At 42.0% G+C, this 23,397-nt stretch overlaps 2 protein-coding genes across 2 annotated transcripts in view; both read left to right on the forward strand.

Annotated features, from left to right (window-relative positions):
• Window positions 1-3,867: 3,867 nt before the first annotated feature.
• LOC147436134 (cyclin-dependent kinase B1-1-like) lies at window positions 3,868-7,461 on the forward strand. The gene is made up of 8 exons (XM_086489042.1): window positions 3,868-4,232; window positions 5,338-5,488; window positions 5,598-5,659; window positions 5,740-5,851; window positions 5,950-6,043; window positions 6,123-6,192; window positions 6,270-6,408; window positions 7,120-7,461. Exons 1-8 carry the CDS (start codon window positions 4,036-4,038, stop codon window positions 7,210-7,212), a joined length of 918 nt encoding a protein of 305 aa, XP_086345168.1. The 5' UTR covers window positions 3,868-4,035; the 3' UTR covers window positions 7,213-7,461.
• Window positions 7,462-10,579: 3,118 nt separating this feature from the next.
• The window catches only part of LOC147436135 (uncharacterized), a 38,179-nt gene continuing 25,361 nt past the window's right edge, over window positions 10,580-23,397 (forward strand). Inside the window, exon 1 of the mRNA XM_086487829.1 lies at window positions 10,580-11,940. Coding sequence (XP_086343955.1) covers window positions 10,580-11,940 — 1,361 coding nt within the window. The remainder of the gene's footprint in view (window positions 11,941-23,397) is intronic.

The following is a 23,397-nucleotide window of genomic DNA, read 5'->3' on the forward strand; positions in this document are numbered from 1 at the left end:
TCAATAAATTCCTCACTGAAGTAATGCCTCGTGTAATGCTATGCTAAAGATTCTAAAAATACCAAGAACTAGTCCTTTTTTATAAGAAGTCACCGATTTTTGTATCTAGTATTCTCAATTAGGATAAAGAGACATTTTGTTTATTCTCTAAAGGTGCAAACCTTACATAGTACAACTCTTAACAAGTGATAAGCCTCCACAAAGCACTCTTAGGAAGAGTGGTCGACCCATGAAAGTAGGGGCTTATTTGTACTTTAGTGGTATCATGTGTAGGCTCATGTACATCATGTGAAAACTTAGCATATAATCTCATCAGAGGAGAGTCATAGACTAAAGCCCATTATTCCCAACAATCTCACTAAGAATCTGGATAACTAGATGATTGTGGGTTTCACAACATGTTTTGACAATGGCTTGTGGAGAATCCAAAAAGGATCTTTGGTTTTAGCTATAGTGGGTTAAGGGTAGAACCCTTTATCCATGTAAGATTCAAGATCACGTTGTAGACATAACCTAGCAACCAAATACTTCTTTATGGCATAGCTTGTTAGGCCATTTGAGCCAAAATCAAATGAAAGTCTTATCTTGTTTGAGTTATTTTCTTTTGCTCAACTTTTCAAATTTGGAATTGTGTGAACATTGCATAATTTACGAAAAACAAGCTAGATTAGCTTATACTAGTTTGCTATGCAAAACAAAGCTTGAGAAATTAGCCCTACTATATTCAAATAAGTGCGCGCATATGCCTACTAAGTCACTAGGGTGACATAAAAATTCATTAAGTTTGTAGACAATGAAACCCTTAAGATTTGGGTATATCCTTTGAAGCATAAGGAAATGCATTACGTTATCATTAAGAATTGGATTGTGTGCATCCAAAATCAAATAGCCAAGAAGCTTAAATACTTAAGGATTGACAATGGTGGAGAGTATGTAGATATACAATGGTGCTGGAATGCCACTATAATAGCTAATTAATGCAACATCTAACTCCTCATGTAAAGCCTACTAAATTAAAAAGTCAACTTGGGTTTCTACGCTACCTAAGAGGTTTGCATCGAGCCTCAATTATAGAATTTTGATAGATTGTGGCGAGCCCTCTTGCTATGATGAGACTATGTTACATAATGACGAGCTTAATGGGAAGAGTGCTATGAAGTTAGTGTAGAAGAATGGAAGAAGAATCAAACTTGGGACTTAATACAATGGTAATGGGTCTACAAGTTGAAGAACACATGCAATGATGGAAATCCTAAGTACAAGGCTAGATTTATTGCCAAAGGTTTCAAGAAACAATAGGGAATGGGTTCTGAGGTCTTTTTGCCAGCTGTCAAAATTACTACTATGTAGATAATAGTTTCTTTGGTTGGCATAGAGGACATGGAGTTGGTCCAAATGGATGTTAAGACTCCGAACACATACATGCTCAATTTCATGAAGACATTTACATGTAGTAGCCAAAGGGTTTGTTGAGAACGACAAAGAGAAGTTGGTACGTAAGCTTAAGAGAAGTTATTATGGTTGGAAGAAGGCATAAAGGGAGTGTATCATATTTGGTGCTTTTATGAAGTCTCAAGGGCATATGTAGAGCAAGATTGATCATTACCTCTACAATATACATATGGGACTCCAAGATTTTAATCCTTTATGTGGATAATATGCTCATCACTAAGGAGAACAATCTTGAGGTAACTGCATTGAGGGCCAAGTTCATTAGAGCTTTGACATGAAGGAGTTGGTTGAAGCAAACCTATATATAACGTGCGTTCAAGGAATATTTATAAAACCCTTTATTTGTGAATTTATCACCAACAAAAGGGACCCTTTTTCTATTAATTTGTAAATTTTTTTCAAGATCATCCTTTTAAAACCCTTCTGTATGTGAAAATGTGAGAAAATATAGAGTAAAATAATCCCTATAGTTGAACCCACGTGATATGCTTTTTTTTTTTGTAGTAACCCCCCGAGGTTCTTTACTTGTCAAAGAAAGGGTATATTTACCATGTATCATAGCATTTACTCCATTGGCTTCATATGTGAAACTCAACCAAGAGGATTGTCCCAAATTTGATGAGGAAAAAATTGAGATGGCCAAGTTTCCTTATGCATATGCGGGTTGGTTCTTTGATGTATGCCATGATTGGAACTTGCACATTGATATGAGGTATCACTTCATTTGCGAGGTGCTTGAGGATTCTAGATGTGAATAAGGGAGCTCAAGGTCTTGTGGTGATTACAGAGAGGTCCATCCACATTTGCCTTGCTCTGTGTGTGTGTGTGTATGTGTGTGTTCATGCATGCACGACGAGTGTCCCCCCCCCTCACACACACACACCCCCGTCCCTGCGGCTCCTTAGGTAAAAAAAGGAGAGAGAAAAAAAGAAAACATGATGTTGAACTTCATGTAGGACCTTTCAAGGGGGGGCATGCAAGTTGTGAGGTAGCATTAGCCCTATAACGGCTGGCAAAATGTAAGGGTTAGATCGCACCCAGGGTGAGTGGGGGGAGGCCACCTTCTAATTTCAGAAAAGGAGAAAAGCAAGGCAACAATTTCGAATGGAAATTTTGCACCTACTAGCACTATTAGAAAGGTAGGGAATAGGCTATATTTTTGGGAGGGCTTTCCTCTCCTCGTTTGTAGGATGCACTCTTCGAATCAAAAGTTGGCACATGGTGTTCATTCATCAACCCTTATAAATCTCCCTTAGAAAAGAGGAAAGGAGGTGCGACCTATGATCTTACTTTCCCTCCACTAGAACGAGTGGGACTCAGCTCTGACATGGATTACCCACTTCCCATTTCTTGTCGATAACGAATGTCTAGAAGAGGTTTGAGGCAATGAACAACAACGAGCCACATGTGGGCATTCAAGTAGTAAATAAGGAGCATTTGGGATGCAAATGGCCGTGGGATGTTTGCAGGTGGCATGCAAAGGCATCTAATTGACACCCTCATTTTTTTAGAGGGGATCAACGATTGAAAATTGGCGTTGCTTTTCGACGAAGATCACAACCGTGAATCCAGAATGTGAACTTGATGTAAACTAGTAAAAACTTGATGTAAACTCGAAAAAATGTGAACTCATTGTGAACTTGCATGTAAACTAGATGTAACCTAAAAGTGAACTCTCCAAACTATGCACACTGTATTATTGTGGTGTGAACTTGTTGTAAACTCAAAGTAAACTCAATGTGATCTAAGATAGCGACGGGCCACACAATATACTGCTACCATTCTCCATGCTTATCAAAATGTGCTCAATAGCATAGTGGTAAAGCAATGGGCTTGGGACAGGGAGGTCAAGAGGTCGAATCCCACCTAACCCTTATCTTTCCTCCAAAAGAGTCGAACGGCCCTGATCAATAGTCATTTGGGACTGTAGATCCCCTCTAAGAATGAGGGTGTCAAATAGATAGGGCGCACACATGTGTGTGTTCGAATCAAAACGATCCCGAATATTGATCAAACGGCGTCGTGCGCACATGCCTCCGTTTGGAGCAGAAACTCTGACACATAGAAGCTTTTGCAAGCGCTATTGTGCAGAGGCTATCCAGAGGCTTTGCATCCAGTGCTATGAACTCCCGCCACAGAGCTTGGAGATGTCCGAAATGCTCAATTCCTCAGAGCTCCCAGAAAAGTGTTCGATCCCAATGTGTTGGTTCCTTATCTGCACATGGGCGTGCTAACGTGGGAGCCCTTTTTAAGCATTTTTGGCTCGTTCCCGTCCCATGTGCGCATCATAAGAGACGTGGTTGGGCTCCTACTACAAGAGCTAAACCTAAAATGGATTATGCAATGTGAGCTCACTTCAGGTCTCGAAGTCTCAAAGTTAACTATTGAAAGCAAATTCAAAATGCAAGAGGAAAATTGTCCCTCCAAAGGCCCGTTCAAAAATTCACAACGGCTCCTCCACTTACTTTACTCGCCATAGCCGCTCTCCTCCTAACTCGTTGTTCAGCCTGCCCTCTCCTCCGTTTCTCTCTCTGCTCTAATCCTTTGCCTTCTGTGTGTCTGTGTTGCTACGCGAGCTCTGCCATGGAGAACTACGAGAAGCTCGAGAAGGTCGGCGAGGGAACCTATGGCAAGGTTTACAAGGCCCGCGACAAGAAGACTGGCCGTTTGGTAGCTCTAAAGAAGACACGCTTGGATATGGAGGAGGAAGGTGTCCCATCTACCGCCCTGCGCGAAGTTTCTCTCTTGCAAATGCTCTCACAAAGCATTTACGTTGTCAGGTCAGCCATTTTTTGCACGATCTATGAGGATCCTGTCTCTCTGAGAGAGAGAGAGAGAGAGAGAGAGAGAGAGAGAGAGAGCCCTGCCATCAATCTTAGAACCTGATCTGCATGTCTTCAACGTGTCTTTGGTCTTGGGAATGGATGCATTGGGCGACGTCAGTTAATGGTAAATCTGGTCAAATTTCTGAATAGCTGCCTCTTTGGGTTTACCTCTGATGTCTGCAAGGATGCTGTCAGACCATTGAAATCTGGATGATTAGCTATTTATGTGTACATTTGGGCTCATAGGGCACCTGAAGGAGCTCATTTCTTGTGCATTTGAAGAGCTCATTTCCTTGGCAACTCTCTTCACATTGATCACTCATGATCATATTGTGGTCAGGCTACCTGAATTTAATTTTTGTTTCTGTTTCTGTTTCTAGTGCCTGTCAGGCTACCTGAATTTAATTTTTGTTTGTAGTGCGAGTAGTCAGTCTGTCAAGAAATTTGGGGCATCTGCATCATATGTGATCCAACAATTTCTTCAATGCATTTGTATAAATGGGTCAATCATTAGTTAATGCCACACATGGTCCCTTGTGAGGGTACAGATGAGATGTGCCAAGGACCTGCTCAAGTAGCATTATTGGGTTAGCAGAACAATTTGTGAATAAAACATTAGGATCCCAAATTCCATGTCAATGCATCTCTCATAAGTCTCCCGGGACTGCACAATGCTTCAAGAATTAAGCACCTGCTTTCTTCATAGCTTCGAACAGAGTGTTTCATACTCAATTTTTCATCAGTAGCCCACGTATAGCAGCCCAAAATTTATGTCAATGCAGCTTAAAAAGTCTCTGTAAATGGCATTCTACCAAAATTTCTCAACTGTTCGTGGGAAACTGTAAGTGGCTCAAAGAAAACATGTAGAAGCATCCTATTATTCATGTCAATTGAGCTTGAGAAGACTAGCTATAGGGAAATGTCCCTTGTTGGGAATATTTTGAAATGGACCTTTTCACCTTAATCTATTTCTATCTTAATATGTTTACATAAGAAATGCCACAGTTACTTGTGTGTGGAGTCTTGAATTTGCGAAACTCTTTCTTTTTCTGTAATGTAGGCTACTATGTGTGGAGCATGTGGAGAAAAAGGGGAAACCACTACTATACTTGGTGTTCGAGTACATGGACACTGACCTCAAAAAATACATTGACGTCCATGCACGTGCCCAAGGCCAGGGCAAGCCTCCCTTGGCAGCTAAGCATGTGCAGGTACCTCTTTGCTGATAAGCAGCATCATTGTTTTTTTAAGCCTTTTCAAAGAAATTACTGTGAAATTATAGCCACAGATTATGCTTACTATCCCATGGATTGTGAACAGAATTTCATGTATCAATTGTGCAAGGGAGTAGCTCACCTACACAGCCATGGAGTGATGCACAGGTTAGCATCAGCATGTGTTGCAGTTCCTGCTTGTTTTTTAACCATTGATTCCTGCTAAAAGTTTGTTATCAATGAGGCAGGGATCTAAAACCGCAGAACTTGCTGGTTGATAAGGAAAAGGGTCTCCTGAAGATTGCTGATCTGGGGCTTGGACGGGCCTTCACTGTGCCTCTCAAGAGTTATACACATGAGGTTCACATCTCTTGCTCATGTGGCATACTTCTTAAGTATAATATGAGGTATCTGTGTCAAGTGTTGCAACAGTGAATCGGCAAATTTGCTGTCTGCAGATAGTCACATTGTGGTACCGTGCTCCTGAAGTACTACTGGGAGCCACCCATTACTCTACACCAGTCGACATTTGGTCAGTTGGGTGCATTTTTGGTAGGTGGCTTACATGTTTTGGTGTGTATTTCGGCACATAATCAAAGTGGAATTGACCAACGTCTTTTTATTGTTGCAGCTGAGCTAACTCGCAAGCAGCCTCTTTTCCCGGGAGATTCAGAGCTCCAGGAGCTGCTTCATATTTTCAGGTCAGCAGCAAAATATCTAGCCTATCATCTCTTTGTGTTATCTGAGCTTTTCCACTGATGTATGGTGTGATATAAAGGTTGCTGGGCACACCGAATGAAGACACATGGCCTGGAGTGAGCAAACTGAGAGATTGGCATGAGTATCCACAATGGCAAACTGCAGACCTTGCGAAAACTGTACCTCATCTTGAAGCCAAGGGTGTCGACTTGCTATCAGTAATTGCCTTTGCCTTTCTCTTAGATGTGCAATTTTATCACTACTATATCTATGGCAGAGTTTCCTTGTATCTAAAGTCTTTCTGTGCATTGTTTCTTCTACGTTGTTTCCCTAGATTTCGACAAACAACTCAGCTTTGCCTCAGCCTGCATCCATTTCTTACAGGGCTTCCTCTATAATAAAAAATTCCTAACCGTAGTTGATGCATGTATAAATTACAGATTTTCCTTGTCAATCTGCTTCATTTGCATATCGAGCTTCCCTTCAAGGCCTTGCGGTCTGGAGTGTTGCCTCTGTACTAACTTGTTGCTTACTTCTACCTCCATCAGAGCATAGCTATCTTGCTGATGCTCTCCTGTAGACTGTGATGTGATCAAGGAGTTGCGCATTCTGTTGTCATGGTGCTTAGTTTTGTTCACATCACATGCACATGTACCTGCTCCCTCACATGTGCACATAAATACAGCTATACACATACAAACACATGCACATAAATACAGCTATACACATACAAATACACATGCACATGCACGTGCACCCACATATACATGGGCATGCACATGCACACATAGACTACATGTGTGTGGGTGCACGTGCGCGCACGCTTACACACATGCGAGCGTGCACACACACACACACACACACACACGCACACACACACACACACACACACCCAACTAAATACCTTGATGCCTTTTTGCATGGTACAGAAAATGCTCCAGCTGGATCCATGCAAGAGAATCTCTGCAAAGGCTGCAATGCAACATCCATACTTTGAGGACCTCGACAAGTCTCAATTTTGAAGAATGTAAGCTGGGTGTGATACTCACACATATCCCAAGCGATGCCTTTTTTGCTTCTCCGCTCTGGCACACACCCAAAAACATGACTTCGTTTCAGCATTTTGGTTCTTTCGGTTCATTTTGGCATGAACAGGAATGGGAGCTGCTTTACATGACTTGAGTGTGCTTGTATGAAGCTCTCATCTTGTGAGCAAACAAAGTCAAATGTATGGATTCCAAAGCAAGACCGTTTGCTTTTGTTTGCTAGAAGTTGAAAAGTTTATGTTGCTGAATTTGTTTTGAGCTTTCCACCTAAAATGATTAAGTGTGTTACCCTCTACAAATACCTTCATAAGAGCTCTCTCTCTCGCTCTCTCTCTCTCTCTCTCTCTCTCATCCCTTAGCTTGGTTTCATATCCTCTACTCGTGTTTCCGACATGGGTCTCAAAGGTGATGTAGAAATTATTATGTGATCACATGGTCTCAAAGGTCATTCCCTACACCTTCTCTTGGTCCCAACATGGTATCGAAGCTTTTCTACTTCGATCCTCAACTTGAAGAGAAGCCTCAACTTTTATTAAAGAAGAGATTGTGTTACATGTTGTACCTTTCTAGCCTCAACTTTTATTAAAGAAGAGATTGTGTTACATGTACTTTCTAGCCTCAACTTTTATTAAAGAAGAGATTTTGTTACATGTACTTTCTAGCCTCAACTTTTATTAAAGAAGAGATTGTGTTACATATTGTACCTTTCTCTCTTTCTCTTCGTGTTTCTTTGCTTGTGTTTCATCTCCACTTGTATTCCCAACATGGTATGTCAAATAACTAATATCTAATTCCCCTAAACGATTTTCTCATGTTAAACTCGTCATTTAATATGGGGAAATACTAGGGGAGAAAAGGTTAGAATATTGGTTAGGTTGGTAGACTAATCACACTAGGGAACCAAACGAGGGAAAATAGGAATCCAAAGGGGGAGCCATCTGCAAAAGAGCAATGTGCATCAATGGGCTTTAAAAACCCTACAGCTCAGTCCATTAAGACTTCCAAAATGCTAAGGTTCCAAAATTCAAAGGTAATGTCCAATGGTCAAACCTAGGGTAAATTGGATGCTTGTCGGAAGACTCAAAAGGCTTCCTACATCCCTATTTAGGAGGGGGCGAGCCATATATGTAAGGGATGAGAGAGAAACACACACACACACATACATACACACACACACACACACACACACAGTCTCTCTCTCTCTTGCAAGCTTCCTTTACACAAAGGGCATAGTGGACACATGTCAGCTCCCTAGCCTAGTTGTCCCCAAGGTGCACTCAAATCCTATTGGACGGCTAGAGTAAATTTAGTTTAATTTATATAAAAACACTTGATAAAAGAACCAATAGAAATTAAGCTCTTTAGAAGAGTCTCCCAAGGGGTCCAATGAGCAATGGCTTGCTTGATTCCTATTGGGCAGAAAACTAAGGGGTCCAATGAGAGATTAATTGAATTACTTAAGGGAAAATTATTGAAATACCCCTCTAATTTGTGGAAATCCCCAAAATACCCCTCACATCTCAAGAGTTCCCAAAATGCCTTGGTAAGGGAAAATTACCAAAATACCCCTCTAATTTGTGGAAATCCCCAAAATACCCCTCAAATCTCAGAATTTCCCAAAAAACCCTTGTATCTATTTTGGTTGGATTCTTCAAGATTTTCTAATCTTTATTCCTTTTTGAGGATCGAGATCTGTTTTTTTGTGCTTAGCAAGTAATTTGTTACAAGTTACCTCACAAAAAGGGCAATTATGTTCAAAAATAAAGAAACAATTCGTCTCCAGAGCCTACATAGCCAACTCAAATTCTAGTTTTAGCATCTTGTATTGATGGACAATCAGCCTTCTGATGGAAAGCTACAAAAACAATTATCTTTGGAGAAATTTAATCTCAAAACTGGGGGTAATTTGGGAATTTAAAAAATTTGAAGGGCATTTTGGGAATTTAGGACTAAATATCGGGGGTAATTTGGGAATTTTTAAAATTTAAGGGGTATTTTGGGAATTTCCACAAATTAGAGGGGTATTTTGGTAATTTTTCATTATTTAAACACCTAAAGCTCTCACAAAAGGGGAAAGGGAAACACATGTCACAAGGCTATCGCTTATGCTTCTTAATTGTCATTGGCTAAGCTTTGCAAGGGCCAATAGGATGCCAACATGAGCAATTAGCAAGAGGGGTCGACCAAGAGAGAGAGGGGGCTTATTTTTGCAATGCATTATCACACACACACACACACACACACACACACACACACACACACACACTCGCAATCTCATGTGTGAAGTAAAGAAGACTATCTCTCCTTCTCAAGCTTTAATGGAAAGCTCATCAGCTACTCCAAGCTTGTGAGAAGGGAGGCCTACACCAACAACCCTTGGCTTTGTGATGCAAATCCAACCAAGAGCCAAGCTCCAATGCATGCTCATCTCCTCTACCATGCTAATAACTAAGCTATGCTAAGCTATTATGAGTGATTATGTGAGGAGACATACTTCTTTCTTGTAAGAATACTCCTTCTTCCTTTCGATCTACTCTCATATCCCGCTAGCTCTGACCATCTTCGAAGGTGTGTGAGGTCTTGGGTTTGAGACTGTGAGGGAGTTGATGTTGTGTTTTACAAGTGTGAGCTTGGTGCTTGAAGCTTCCATCTTCATTGCACCAGCAAGCTATTGAAGAAGCACAAAATATTGTATTATAAAATGTCTCCCTTGATGGGGGAAACCTATAATACAAAGCCTTTTGGAGGGGGGACCGGCTACATGTAAACCTATCTAACTAGGTGTTATTCTTTTGGTGCTCTCTCCATCCAAGCACTCTTGCTATATGCTCATTAGGAATCTATTCTAATGAAATGCTCACTATGTCTATATTATTTTCCACTACACGCAAGTTACTAGACCATTAAACGTTATAGTGGTATCAGAGCACAAGGTTTCTCTTTTCTTACTCAAGAAGAGAGGTCCTCAAGCTAACTATAAATGGTTGGTATTATTAGATGCAATTCAGTAAGTAGAATAGGGAATTTTAGCCTTGCAGTGCGCCTGCTTCGTGCAGATAACAGGGCATCACCGTTGAGAGCTATGGTCTAAATAGTGGAGTCCTACGGGGCTTGCCTACGGTTTAACCACTATTTAGCTATTAGAAGCTTGACAGGAGCTGGTACTGTTTTGGTGGTGAAAGACCCTCTCTTCTATTTCTTGCAATTAATGATATTCGAGCCATGAGTACAGCAGCTTGAGTACAGCAGCTTGAGTGCTTTTCTGAAGGGGTTAAGAGGAGTAGCAGCTAAGGCTTGGAAGTGCCAAAGTACGCTTAAAATTTTTAACCTAAAAGTTGTTAGAATGGCTGACAATAGTAAAGAGAGTGAAATTAATGTTGAAAGCTTTGATTTTGCTAATGAACAGGATACTAATGATGCCCCTATGCTTGTTAATTACCTTGTTACTAGGCTTCAACAAGCCATGGGCAATCCATCCCTCCAAAGTGGGGTGCAACGGCAACTACGTGCTCATGGGATTCTCCAAACTCCCCACCAAGAAGAGAGAGTACCTAGGAAGCCTCCTTGTGAGACTTCCAAAAGAGGCCTCTCTCCAATAAGGAAAGAAGAAGAGGATCCGTACGAAGGGCTCAAAAATCTACTACTTGACGACGCATCTCCTTTGCAAAGGAGAACTCAAGTTTCAATGGTAGATCCCCCACTGAAAGAACGAGAAAGAAGTGAGTCTCCTGCCACCTCAGCGAATATGGCTCCACGAAGACGACAGGCAAAACGCTCTCTAACACCCCCTGAATGGAGAAGACCATCGCACACTTCTCCACACCATAATTCAAAGAGGGATGACAGAAAACAAGAGAAGAAAAAGGCGAGAAACAGGTCATCCTCTTCTCCATCTTCTTCATCATCTTCCTCTTATGAAGAAAGTGATGGTGCACACAAGGAGAAACAAGGGAAGAAAAAGGCGAGAAAGAGGTCACCCTCTTCTCCATCCTCCTCAAATTCTTCCTCTTCTGAAGAAAATGATGGTGCAACTTTCGAACCACCAAAAAGAAGAGGCCATAGGAAATCCTATGCCGCATGGAAGAGGTCATCCAAGCTCAAAAAGTTCAAAGAGGGAGGAAAGAACATCTCTTTCCTTACCTACAATGGCACCTTTGGTGCTACGAACAAAGTCTTGGCCTTCATCCAACAATTCGCTGCGACGTTTGGAGATGAGGGCTTCACGGAGTCCTCTAAGCTACGCCATGTAGCTATGCACTTTCAAAAGTCCGCGAAGCAGTGGTGGTCTAGCTTACGGGCAAACGATGAAACTCCACGAACATGGAAAGCTTTAAGAGCTTCCATAATGAAGCCGTTTTTGGCTACCGATGCCAAAGACATAGTACTTACCGAATGGCGAAGCTTGAATCTCTCTCCCTACGAATCTATTCACAAATATGTAGACAAGTTTTGGGACTTACATCTCAAAGCCACCGTCTTCGAAAAGATGGATTTTAAAGAGCAAAAACAACAATTTTGTGCGGGTCTAATTGAAGATATGGTGGAGTATGTTAACTCCCAAAGGCCACACACCATATCTGTGGTCATACACCATGACATGGTGGCTTCACGAACCAATTTCCAACAAGGGACTAAGAGAAATCTTAAGCCCAAGGAGAACAAGGACCGTAATAACGAGCTTGAGGGGAAGGACATTGTCCAAAAGTCTCCTAAAGGCAACGCCAACAACAACAAAGCTAAGGAGAAGGGAGTTTATAAAGGAAAATATAAACTCTCTCTTGAAGAGCTTGAGTGTTATCGTAAAGATAACCGTTGTTTCAAGTGCGGGAAGCAAGGGCATGTTTATCGTGCTTGTCCCCACAAGAATACACAAAATGAGCCTCCTAGAGCTACCTTGGTCGAAATCCAAGAAGAGGATGCTCACCACAAAGAATCTCCTCTATGCCATTCTTGGGAAAAGGTAAGAGAACATGATGCTTTTATTCTCTTTAACCTTGGTTCTTCTCACATATTTCATATCCACAGAGTTGGCCACCAAGCTAGGCATCCAACCCTATGAGATGGGAGATGTCCTACCTGCTGATGGTGCTTTCAAGGGGCAAGAAGCCTCAATCACTCCCTTAATTGGGAAATTGAGGCTCCATGTCCAAAGCTATGTGGACAAGGCGGACTTCTTATCTCTCCTCTCAAGCACGAGGATGTAATCCTAGGGGCACCATGGTTTGATAGTATGGCTTCCAATGTTAAATTCCTTGAAAGGCAAATCTACTTTAGGTTCAACAAAAAAGATATGTACATAGATGCTAAGGAGTTGGGTGACACCATACCCATTGTACATACGCAAGCTTTCAATAAGTCAATAAAGAGCTCTATTTTTGTGTACATGATTTTTGCTAAAGATTCTCAAAATGAACCTAATGCTTTAGCAAAAGAAAATATTAACAATCACAAGGAATTAGAGTTATCCAATCTTCTCAAGGGATTTCAAGATGTTTTTATTGACGACATCCCTTGTGAACTACCTCCTTAACGAGGCAATGATGACCATGCAATTGAACTTCTTCTAGGAAGTTCACCGCCTAATAAACCTCCTTATAGAGTTTCTCAAGCTCAACAAGAGGATATTATGCGGAAAGTCATGAGTTAGTTGAGAAGGGCATGGTTAGGTGTAGCTCATCTCCATTTTGTTCACCCGTGTTATTAGTGCAAAAGAAAGACGGCACATATCATATGTGTGTCAACTATAGAGCACTCAATAGGATCACTATCAAGAATTGGTTTCCCGTTCCATGGGTAAAAGACCTATTTGATAAGCTATAAGAGTTGACATACTTTAGTAGGATTGACCTAAAAAGTGGCTACGATCAAATAAGGATAGTTGATCAAGACATAGTAAAGACCGCCTTTTGCATTACGTTTGGTATTTACGAATACATTGCCATGCCTGTTGGCTTGACAAATGCCCCAACCACATTTAACCGCTTAATGGAGAAGCTATTCAGGCCTCACCGAACCTTTACTGGAGTGTTCTTTGAATCTACTCTAATTCACTAGACAAACACAAGCAACATCTTCAGGTAATATTTCAAGTCTTACGAGAGAATAAACTCTATATTAATCGAAAGAAAAGTGAGTAAGAGATTCAATATTTAGGTCACATTATCTCTCAAGATGGCATCCAAATGGATCCATCAAAGCTAGAGGTAATAAAAGGATGTCCTAATCCAAGGAATCTACATGAACTAAGAAGCTTTACAGGTATGTGTGCATACTATAGACGCTTCATAGAAAAGTTCTCCCAAATCGCGGGACCATTACATGACCTAACAAAGAAAAACATTAGGTATGCATGGTTTGCCACAAGGAGAACAATGTTGTTGAGAAGCTTAAAGAAAAGCTTACCTCTCAACCTGTGCTTACACTGCCGAATCTCTCAAAGCCATTTGAGGTCCAATGTGACGCTTGTGGTGATTGCCTTGGAGTTGTTTTGCTCCAAGAAGGGCACGCCATAGCCTATGAAAGTCGTGTTGGAATTAGGGTTGCAGAGAAACACACACAGCTTAGAGAAGACGAAGGAAGCTCAAGGCACACAATAGAGAGTGTGTTACTTAGTGTGCAATGGAACGATAGATATCCCTAGAGTGATGGGCGTATATACAATGCACGGGGGAAAAAACCTCCTAAAGAGGGAAAAAATGCCCCGGAGGTCCTAGTGTGTTCACACACATCACTACCACATGTATATGGTAACAAATCCCCCCTGGAGTGATGCGGTGAACGAGAGCTGGCACATGAGTAAAGGGAAGTGCCATGCCCTGAGGACAGGATCAGTCCACAAAGGGGAGTAAGCCCAAAGCTTTGCGGAAAGCTTCAAGCTTCTCACGAGACAACGCCTTTGTGAAAAGATCTGCAGGGTTGTCCTGTGTTGGCACATAAGCCAAGCTGATCTCTCCTGCTGAGAGCCTCTCCCTGACATAGTGGTAATGCACCTCAATGTGCTTTGTGCGAGCATGAAAAACTGGGTTCCTCGCAACTGCCAATGCGCTCTGACTGTCAGTGTAGATAGTGTTGGCAGTGTACTGTCCAACACCCAAATCAGCCATAAGGCGTCTGAGCCATACACACTCAACCGTAGCTGTGAAGACTGCCCTGTCCTTAGCCTCACAACTCGAAGTGGCCACAGTAGGTTGCTTCTTGCTCAACCATGATATACATGAACTGCCAAGCATGAAACAAAAACCACTTGTGGACACTCGCGTGTCAAAACAACCAGCCCAATCTGAGTCTGAAAAAGCATGTAAGTCTGGCGGCAATGATCCCCCCTTGGGATAAAACAAGCCAAGATGTAAAGTGCTACTAAGGTAGCGGAAAATCCTCTTGACAGCCTGCCAATGGTTAGACCCTGGGCTATGCATAAATCTGATGACCTGTGAGACTGCAAACTGAATATCCGGCCTCGTGTTGCATACATAAATGAGGCAGCCAACAACAGTTTGGTAAAGAGTGACATGAGCAGGATCACCAGCATCATGTAGACTCAACTTCAAACCTGTTTCCATGGGAGTGGCAATAGGTTTGCAATCCTCAAGTCCAAACTTACATAGCAATGTCTCTATGTAACGTTTCTGACACAAGGCAATACCACCATCACACTGCTTAAAATGTATACCCAAATAATGATGCAACAGCCCCAAATCTTTCATCTTGAAAGTAGCATTCAAATCAGCCTTAAATTCAGCAATATGTCTCTCATTTGGTCCAATGATCAACAAATCATCAACATAAAGAACCACAATGAGAAGTACATCACCCTCACGCTTTACATACAATGTGCTTTCTGATGGACTGTTACGAAAGCCTTGTTTGACCAAATGAGTGTCATCTTTCTCATACCAAGCACGAGGAGATTGCTTCAACCCATACAAAGCCTTGTTACATTTGCACACTTTGTCCTCTTGTCCTTTTATGAAAAAACCACGAGGCTGCGTTACATAAACTTCCTCAAATATGTCACCATTCAAGAAAGCAGTAACAATGTTTGATTGATGTACATCCCAACCAAAATGAGCTGCCAATGCACATAGAAAATGCACAGTAGTCATACGACAAGTGGGAGCAAAAGTCTCTTCATAATCTATGCCTTTTTGCTGTGCATAACCCTTTGCAACAATTCGAGCCTTATGGCGATCGATCTCACCATCCGGCTTGCGTTTCAACTTGTAAACCCACTTCGTAGCAATGGCCTTTTTGCCAGGAGGCAAATCACATAAAGTCCATGTGTCATTTTCTATAAGTGCATCATATTCTGATTGCATGGCAGCCCTCCAATTTTCTGAATTTTGTGCTTCATCAAAAGTCAGAGGCTCCTCAACATCATGTAAGCTAGACACAGCCAAAGCATAAAAATCTGATGCATAAGATGCATGGCGAGAGCCTGAACGAGTACGACTAGACAAAGGTGCATCCAATTTACTGTCACGCAAAGTGTGCACCAGCCATTTTGGCATACCTCTAGCCTGCTCATTTTCAGCCCTTTCCTCACCAAGTACATCATGTACATCTGCATCAGTAATAGGCTGATCTAAAACATTTTCAGAAACCCCCATAGGCTGTACATTTGCCTCATTGGAACTTACATTCGTATTTCCACCACCGAAAAGAGGCAACAAAGTGTCATAAATGTCCTGTGAGCTTACATTACTGTCTCTGGTACATGATAGCAAGGGCACCAAAGCATATGCCAAACAGCCAAAAACATGCATGTGCTCAATAGAAGGCTTTCTATCATGCCATGCTTCATATGGAGTAATAGGCTGCAAAGCTTTCGTAGGACACCTGTTAAGTACATAAGTGGTAAACATGATGGCCTCAAGCCAAAAAGAATGCGGTACAGCTTGACTTTTGACCATACATCGTGCCATTTCCGTCAGTGACTTGTTTTTCCTCTCAGCAACACCATTTTGCTGAGGTGTATAAGGCACTGTACATTGGTGTTTTATCCCACTACTAGCCAGAAATGCATTAAATTCATGAGACATATACTCCCCCCCTCGATCGGAACGGAGGGTGCCCATAGTACATTTGGAGACATTTTCAGCCATAGCCAGAAATTGTTTGAAGCACATAAAAACTTCGGACTTCGCTTTAAGCGGAAATACCCATGCATGCCTGGAGTAATCATCAATGAAAGTCCCGAAGTACACGTAATTGCCCAAGGACGGAGTTTGCATGGGCCCACAAACATCACTATGCACACGCTGCAACTTGCATGTGGCTCGAACTGAACCATCCTTTGGAAACTTAGAACGCTGCATCTTACCCAAAATACAGCCTTCACAAACATGTTTGACAGGTGCTTCAAGAGGCGGCCAGGAAGCAACCATATCAGATTTCTGCAAACGCAGCAAACTGGCAAAATTCAGATGACCAAAACGTGCATGCCAAAGTTTTGCATCTGAAATAGCCCTTGAATCTGCAACAACATTTGCAAAATTTTATCCACACTTGTCATACAAAGTGAGCTTATACAGCCCACGGCACAAAAGGCCAGATGCAACAATTTCATCACCAAAACTGAGATCATGAACTGTACATCTGTCATCCACAAATTGACTACAAGTCCAAGTCTAGCAAGTGCGGATACAGACAAGAGATTCTTCTTGATCCCAGGTACCTAAAGTGCATCAACAAGTGTGAAGGAACTGCCATTAGCAGCAGTGAGCACAATCTTTCCAACTCCCTGAACTGGATAAGAGGCGTTGTTGGCACAAGTGACTAAATTCCCATGAGGGACAGACTCGAGAGGTAAACAATTCACGATGTGAGGTAATGTGCTTTGTAGCACCACTGTCAAAATACCACACATGTGAATCTGCAGCAACTGACAAGCATGCATCATGGAAAGCAAGATTGTAAGTGCACTCTGCGCTAAAATCCCATTCTGCATCAACATCAACATTACAGTCTCCTTTCACAGAAGACTCAACAATGGCTGCATTTGTAGTGGAACCAGCATTTGCAGTGGAACCACCCTCTTTCTTCTTAGCCTCTTTGGCCTTCAACTTAGGACACGACTTGATCAAGTGATCATTGGCTTTACAATAATGGCAACGCATCTTCTTTTTGCCCTTATCACCAGAATTTCCAGACGAAGTACTGCCAGCAGAAGCATTAGGAACATAATTTTTGCCACTCACAGCAGAACCATAAGAAGTGGTTGCATTACTGTTACCACCCTTTCTTTGAGAAGTGACTCTTGCAACAGCAATGTGCATAATGCATCAAACTTGACAACTTCAGGATTTCCTTGGGTCATCAGTCTCCAAGTACTAGCAAAAGTTTGGTAGGAATTTGGTAAGGCATCAAGAACAGTCTGCACAAGGGAACTGTCTGAAATGACTTCACCTGCAAAAATAAGCTGCTCATTGATATCCTTGACACTAGCAAGGAAAGTGTCCATATCATCTTCCTCATGCATAATCTTCAACTCCAGCTCTTTACGCAGCAAAGAAATTTTAGCCTCATTGCGGCTTGCATAAAGACCTGCTAAAATATCCCAAGCCTGTTTTGCAGATTTTGCTGAACGGATGTGAGGAACAATGGTGCGCTTCACAGACAATGCAATCAATGCATGAGCCTGTGCATCCTTAACATCCCAACGAGCTTGTTCTGCCATAGGCAAAACAACTCGAACAGCTGCAATCCTTGTAGCAAGACCTGCAACATCCTCAACATCGCCTACATCCTCAGAACCAGGACGTATATCAATGCCCTGCACAATGTTCCAGACACCCTTTGACACAAGAACATGTTGCATCATATAAGCCCACATAGGGTAGTTGTCCCCGTTCAACTTGTCCTCAGCAGCAAACATCTTGAACACATCTGTGTTGTTGTTGTCAACCATGGTAAATGCCGCACCTGATGTGAAAACTGCCCGAAAATAGGAGAAATGGAGCGGGAACAACCTGTGCTATATAGCACAAACCGTAGAAGACTATAAGGCGCCTGTAATGCAGAAAACGGCACTGACAGAAATTCTGCACAAAATGATGAAAGAGCCTGTGCAGTACTGCCTGTAGTGGAAACGGATGCCGAAATGAGCCCAAATCAAAATTCTGAGCAGACCAAGCTCTTCGAGTCCTCCCAAAATTTTGGTCGACCTGCGATCGCTCGCCAAAGCTCACTAAAATCGGAGAAAGTGAGCAGGCGTGTGCTGGAGCAGCTAGCGACTAAGCCCGGGAGGACGTGACCTGCTGTGATACCAATTGTTGGAATTAGGGTTGCAGAGAAACACACACAACTTGGAGAAGACGAAGGAAGCTCAAGGCACACAATAGAGAGTGTGTTACTTAGTGTGCAATGGAAAGATAGATAGCCCTAGAGTGATGGGCGTATATACAATGCACGGGGGAAAAAACCTCCTAAAGAGGGAAAAAATGCCATGGGGATCCTAGTGTGTTCACACACATCACTACCACATGTATATGGTAACTAGTCAAAGGCTCGATCTTGATGAGCAAGCTCTAGGCATATATGAAAAGGAACTTCTCATAGTTCTACATGCCTTAGACTTGTGGAAGCACTATTTATTGGGGACTCCTTTCATTCTGCGGACGGATCAACCAAAGCCTTAAGTACTTCATGACGCAGACCAAGCTCTCCGACAAACAAATGAGAGTGGGCAAATTTCCTTTTGCAATTTCATTTTCATATTGCTCACATTGCTGGCAAGCATAATCAAGTAGCCAATGCACTCTCAAGACGACAGAGAGTGAATGCGGTTTCCATAGCAACTCACAATGATCTATCCTCTATGATAGATGAGTATGCTATTGATTCCAATTTTAGAGATGTGATTTCAGCCCTTGCACTAGGGAAGAAAGAGGAACCATTTACCTTACAAGATGGTTATCTTCTCTATGGCAATAGACTATGCGTTACTAACTCACTACGTGAGAAAGTAATGTATGAATCTCATGCTCCTCCTTATGCGGGGCATAGCTGGATTCAGTGTGCCCTAAAAGGGATAGAAAAATATTTCTATTGGCCTGCCATGAAAGCAAACATACAAGAGTATGTTTCTAAATGTGTGGTATGCCAAAAGATGAAGTTTGATAGTGGGAAACAACCTGGATTTTGCCTCAACCTTTGCCAATCCCTAATTCACCATGGGAGAGCATATCCATGGATTTTATCTTTGGATTGCCTAAGTCTATCCATGGGTATATAGGAATATGGATGATAGTAGACATGTTCAACAAACAAGCTCATTTTATACCTATCAAAAAGACTATTAAAGCCCATCAAATGGCAACTCTCTTCATATCACAAATCTTCAAGTACCATGGCTTGCCAATGTCCATAGTGTCAGATAGAGATCCTAGAATGACGAGTAATTTTTGGAAGGGTATCTTTGAGAATTTAGGGACAAGGTTAAACTTCTCTTCGACCTATCACCCTCAAACGGATGGCCAAAGTGAAATAGCTAACCTAACAATTCTTGATCTGCTAAAAGCCTACGTAACGAAAGTGGATCAAAGGTCCCAATGGGAGTACTTACCATTAGTGGAGCATGCCTACAATAATACTGTACTTACCTCCACGAGAAAAGCACCTTTCGAGGTAATTGAGGGAAGATCCAAAAGTCCCCTGCTACTTAAGGTAGACAAGAAGATCTTCGCTGCAGATGAGTATAGCCGAGACCTACAAGAATCATTCCAAAAGATTAAGGATAGGAAGAGAGAGATAATGTCATAATAACTAATATCTAATTCTCCTAAATGATTTTCTCATGTTAAATTAATCATTTAATATGGGAAAGTACCAAGGGAGAAAAAGCTAGAATATTGGTTAGGATGGCAGGCCGATCATAGTAGGGATCCAAAGGAGGGAAAATAGGGATCCAAAGGGGGGGCCATCTACAAAAGAGAAATGTGCATCAATGGGCTTCAAAGACCCTAAGGTTTAGCCCATTAAGACTTCCAAAATGCCAAGGTTCCAAAATTCAAAGGTTATGTCCAATGGTCAAACCTCAGGGTAAATTGGATGCTTGTGGGAAGACTCAAAAGTCTTCCCACATCCCTATCTAGGAGGGGGCAATCCTTATATGTAGGGGATGAGAGAGAAACACACACATACACACACACACGCACACTCTTGCAAGATCCCTTTACACAAAGAGCATAGTGGACACATGTCAGCTCCTTAGCCTAGTTGCCCCCAAGGTGCACTCAAATCCTATTGGATGGCCATAGAGGTGGACAATGAGAATTAGGCTAGAGTAAATTTAGTTTAATTCATTTAAAAACACTTGATAAAAGAACCAATAGAAATTAAGCTCTCTAGAAGAGTCTCGTAAGGGATCCAATGAGCATTCAACAGCCCAGTGGCTTGCCTGATTCTTATTGGCCAAAAGACTAAGGGGTCCAATGAGAGATTAATTGAATTATTTAAATACCTAAAGCTCTCAAAAAAGGGGAAAGGGGGACACATGTCACAAGGCTATCGCTTATGCGTCTTAATTATCATTGGCTAAGGTTTGCATGGGCCAATAGGATGCCAGCATGAGTAATTAGCAACAAGGGTCGACCAAGAGAGAGAGGGGGCTGATTTTCGCAATGCATTATCACACACACACTCACAGAATCTCATGTGTGAAGTAAAGAAGACTATCTCTCCTTCTCAAGCTTTAATGGAAAGCTCATCACCTACTCCAAGCTTGTGAGAAGGGAGGCCTACACCAACAACCCTTGGCTTTGTGATGCAAATCCAACCAAGATCCAAGCTCCAATACATGCTCATTACTCTACCATGCTAATTACTAATCTATTCTAAGCTATTATGAGTGATTATGCGAGGAGACATACTTCTTTCTCGTAAGAATATGTAGCAAATCCCCCATGGAGTGCTGCGGTGAACGAGAGCTAGCACATAGAGTAAAGGAAAGTGCCATGCCCTGAGGACATGATCAGTTCCAAAGGGCAGTAAGCCCAACGCTTTTTGAAAAGATTTGAGCTTCTCACGAGACAATGCCTTTGTGAAAAGATTTGCAAAGTTGTCCTCTGTTGGCACATAAGCCAAGCTGACCTCTCCTGCTTAGAGCCTCTCCCTGACCTAGTGGTAATGCACCTCAATGTGCTTTGTGCAAGCATGAACAATTGGGTTCCTGGAAGCTACCAATGCGCTCTGATTGTCAGTGTAGATAGTGTTGGTAGTGTCTTTTCCAACACCCAAATTAGCCATAAGGCACCCAAGCCATACAAACTCAACCGTAGCTGTAAATATACTGCCATGTACCGAGCCTCACAACTAGAAGTGGCCATAGTAGGTTGCTTCTTGCTCAACCATGATACACATAAACTACCAAGCATGAAACAAAAACCACTTGTGGACACTCATGTGTCAAAACAACCAACCCAATCCGAGTCAAAAAAAGCATGTAAGTCTGACGACAATGATCCCCCCTTGGAATAAAACAAGCCAAGATGTAAAGTGCCACTCAACTAGCGGAAAATCCTCTTGACAACTTGTCAATGCTTAGACCCTGTGCTATGCATAAATTTGCTGATTTGTGAGACTACAAACTGAATGTCCGACCTCGTGTTGCATACATAAATGAGGCATCCAACAATAGCTTGGTAAAGAGTGACATCTGTAGGATCACCATCATCATGAAGGCTCAATTTCAAACTTGTTTCCATGGGAGTGGCAATAGGTTTGCAATCCTCAAGTCCAAACTTACATAGCAATGTCTCTATGTAACTTTTCTAACACAAGACAATACCACCATCACACTGCTTAAATTGTATACCCAAGTAATGATGCAACATCCCCAAATCTTTCATCTTGAAAGTAGCTTTCAAATCAGCCTTAATTCAGCAATATGTCTCTCTTTTGGTCTAGTGATCATCAAATCATCTACATAAAGAACCACAATGAGAAGTACATCACCCTCATGCTTTACATACAATGTGCTTTCTGTTGGACTGTTATGAAAGCCTTGTTTGGCCAAATGAGTGTCATCTTTCTCATACCAAGCACGAGGAGATTGCTTCAACCCATACAAAGCTTTGTTACATTTGCACACCTTATCCTCTTGTCCTTTCTTGACAAAATTGCGAGGTTGCGTTACATAAACTTCCTCAAATATGTCTCCATTCAAGAAAGCAATAACAATGTCTGATTGATGTACATCCCAACCAAAAAGAGATGCCAATGCACATAGAAAACGTACAATAGTCCTACGACATGTGGGAGAAAAAGTCTCTTCATTATTAATGCCTATTTGCTGTGCATAACCCTCTGCAACAAGTCGAGCCTTATATAGATCAATCTCACCATCCAACTTGCATTTCAACTTGTAAACCTAGTTTGTACCAATGGCCTTTTTGCCATGAGGCAAATCACATAAAGTCCATGCGTCATTTTCTATAAGTGCATCATATTTTGATTGCATGGCAGCCATCCAATTTTCTAAATTCCGTGCTTCATCAAAAGATAGAGGTTCCTCAACATCATGTAAGCTAGACACAGCCAAAGCATAACAATCTGATGCATAAGATGCATGGAGAGAGACTGAACGAGTGTGACTAGACAAAGGTTCATCCAATTTGTTGTCACGCAATGTATGCACCAGCCATTTTGGCATACCTCTGGCCTGCTCATTTTCAGCCCTTTCCTCATCAAGTATATCATGTACATCTGCATCAATAATAGGCTGATCTGTAACATTTTCAGAAACCCCCATAGGTTGTAGATTTGCCTCATTGGAATTTACATTCAAACTTCCACCATTGAAAAGAGGCAACAAAGTGTCATAAATGTCATGTGAGCTGATCACTGTCTCTAGTACATGATAGCAAGGGCTGAATAGAATCTTCCACAAACACAACATCCCATGAGAGCAAGAAACGCTTTGTTTGCGAATGATACAACCTGTAACTGTGCGCTCCTTGCCGCACTGTCAAAGCAAGGGCCTTGCCTAACACTGTGTGCGAGCCACAGACGGCTCCAAGCACACAACTAGCTTACTAGTAAGCTCAAAAGAGGGCAATGGTGTGTCACTCACCGCTCTATGCTCCTTCCGTGGAGGATTCCTCACCGCGAAGAAGGAGACGTGGCTACGTCGCGCTCAACCGCTTCACCGCCGTCGTGCCGCCG

The sequence above is a fragment of the Adiantum capillus-veneris genome, chromosome 18 (assembly GCF_014529385.1).
Source record: "Adiantum capillus-veneris isolate H3 chromosome 18, ASM1452938v2, whole genome shotgun sequence".
NCBI lineage: Eukaryota > Viridiplantae > Streptophyta > Polypodiopsida > Polypodiales > Pteridaceae > Adiantum > Adiantum capillus-veneris.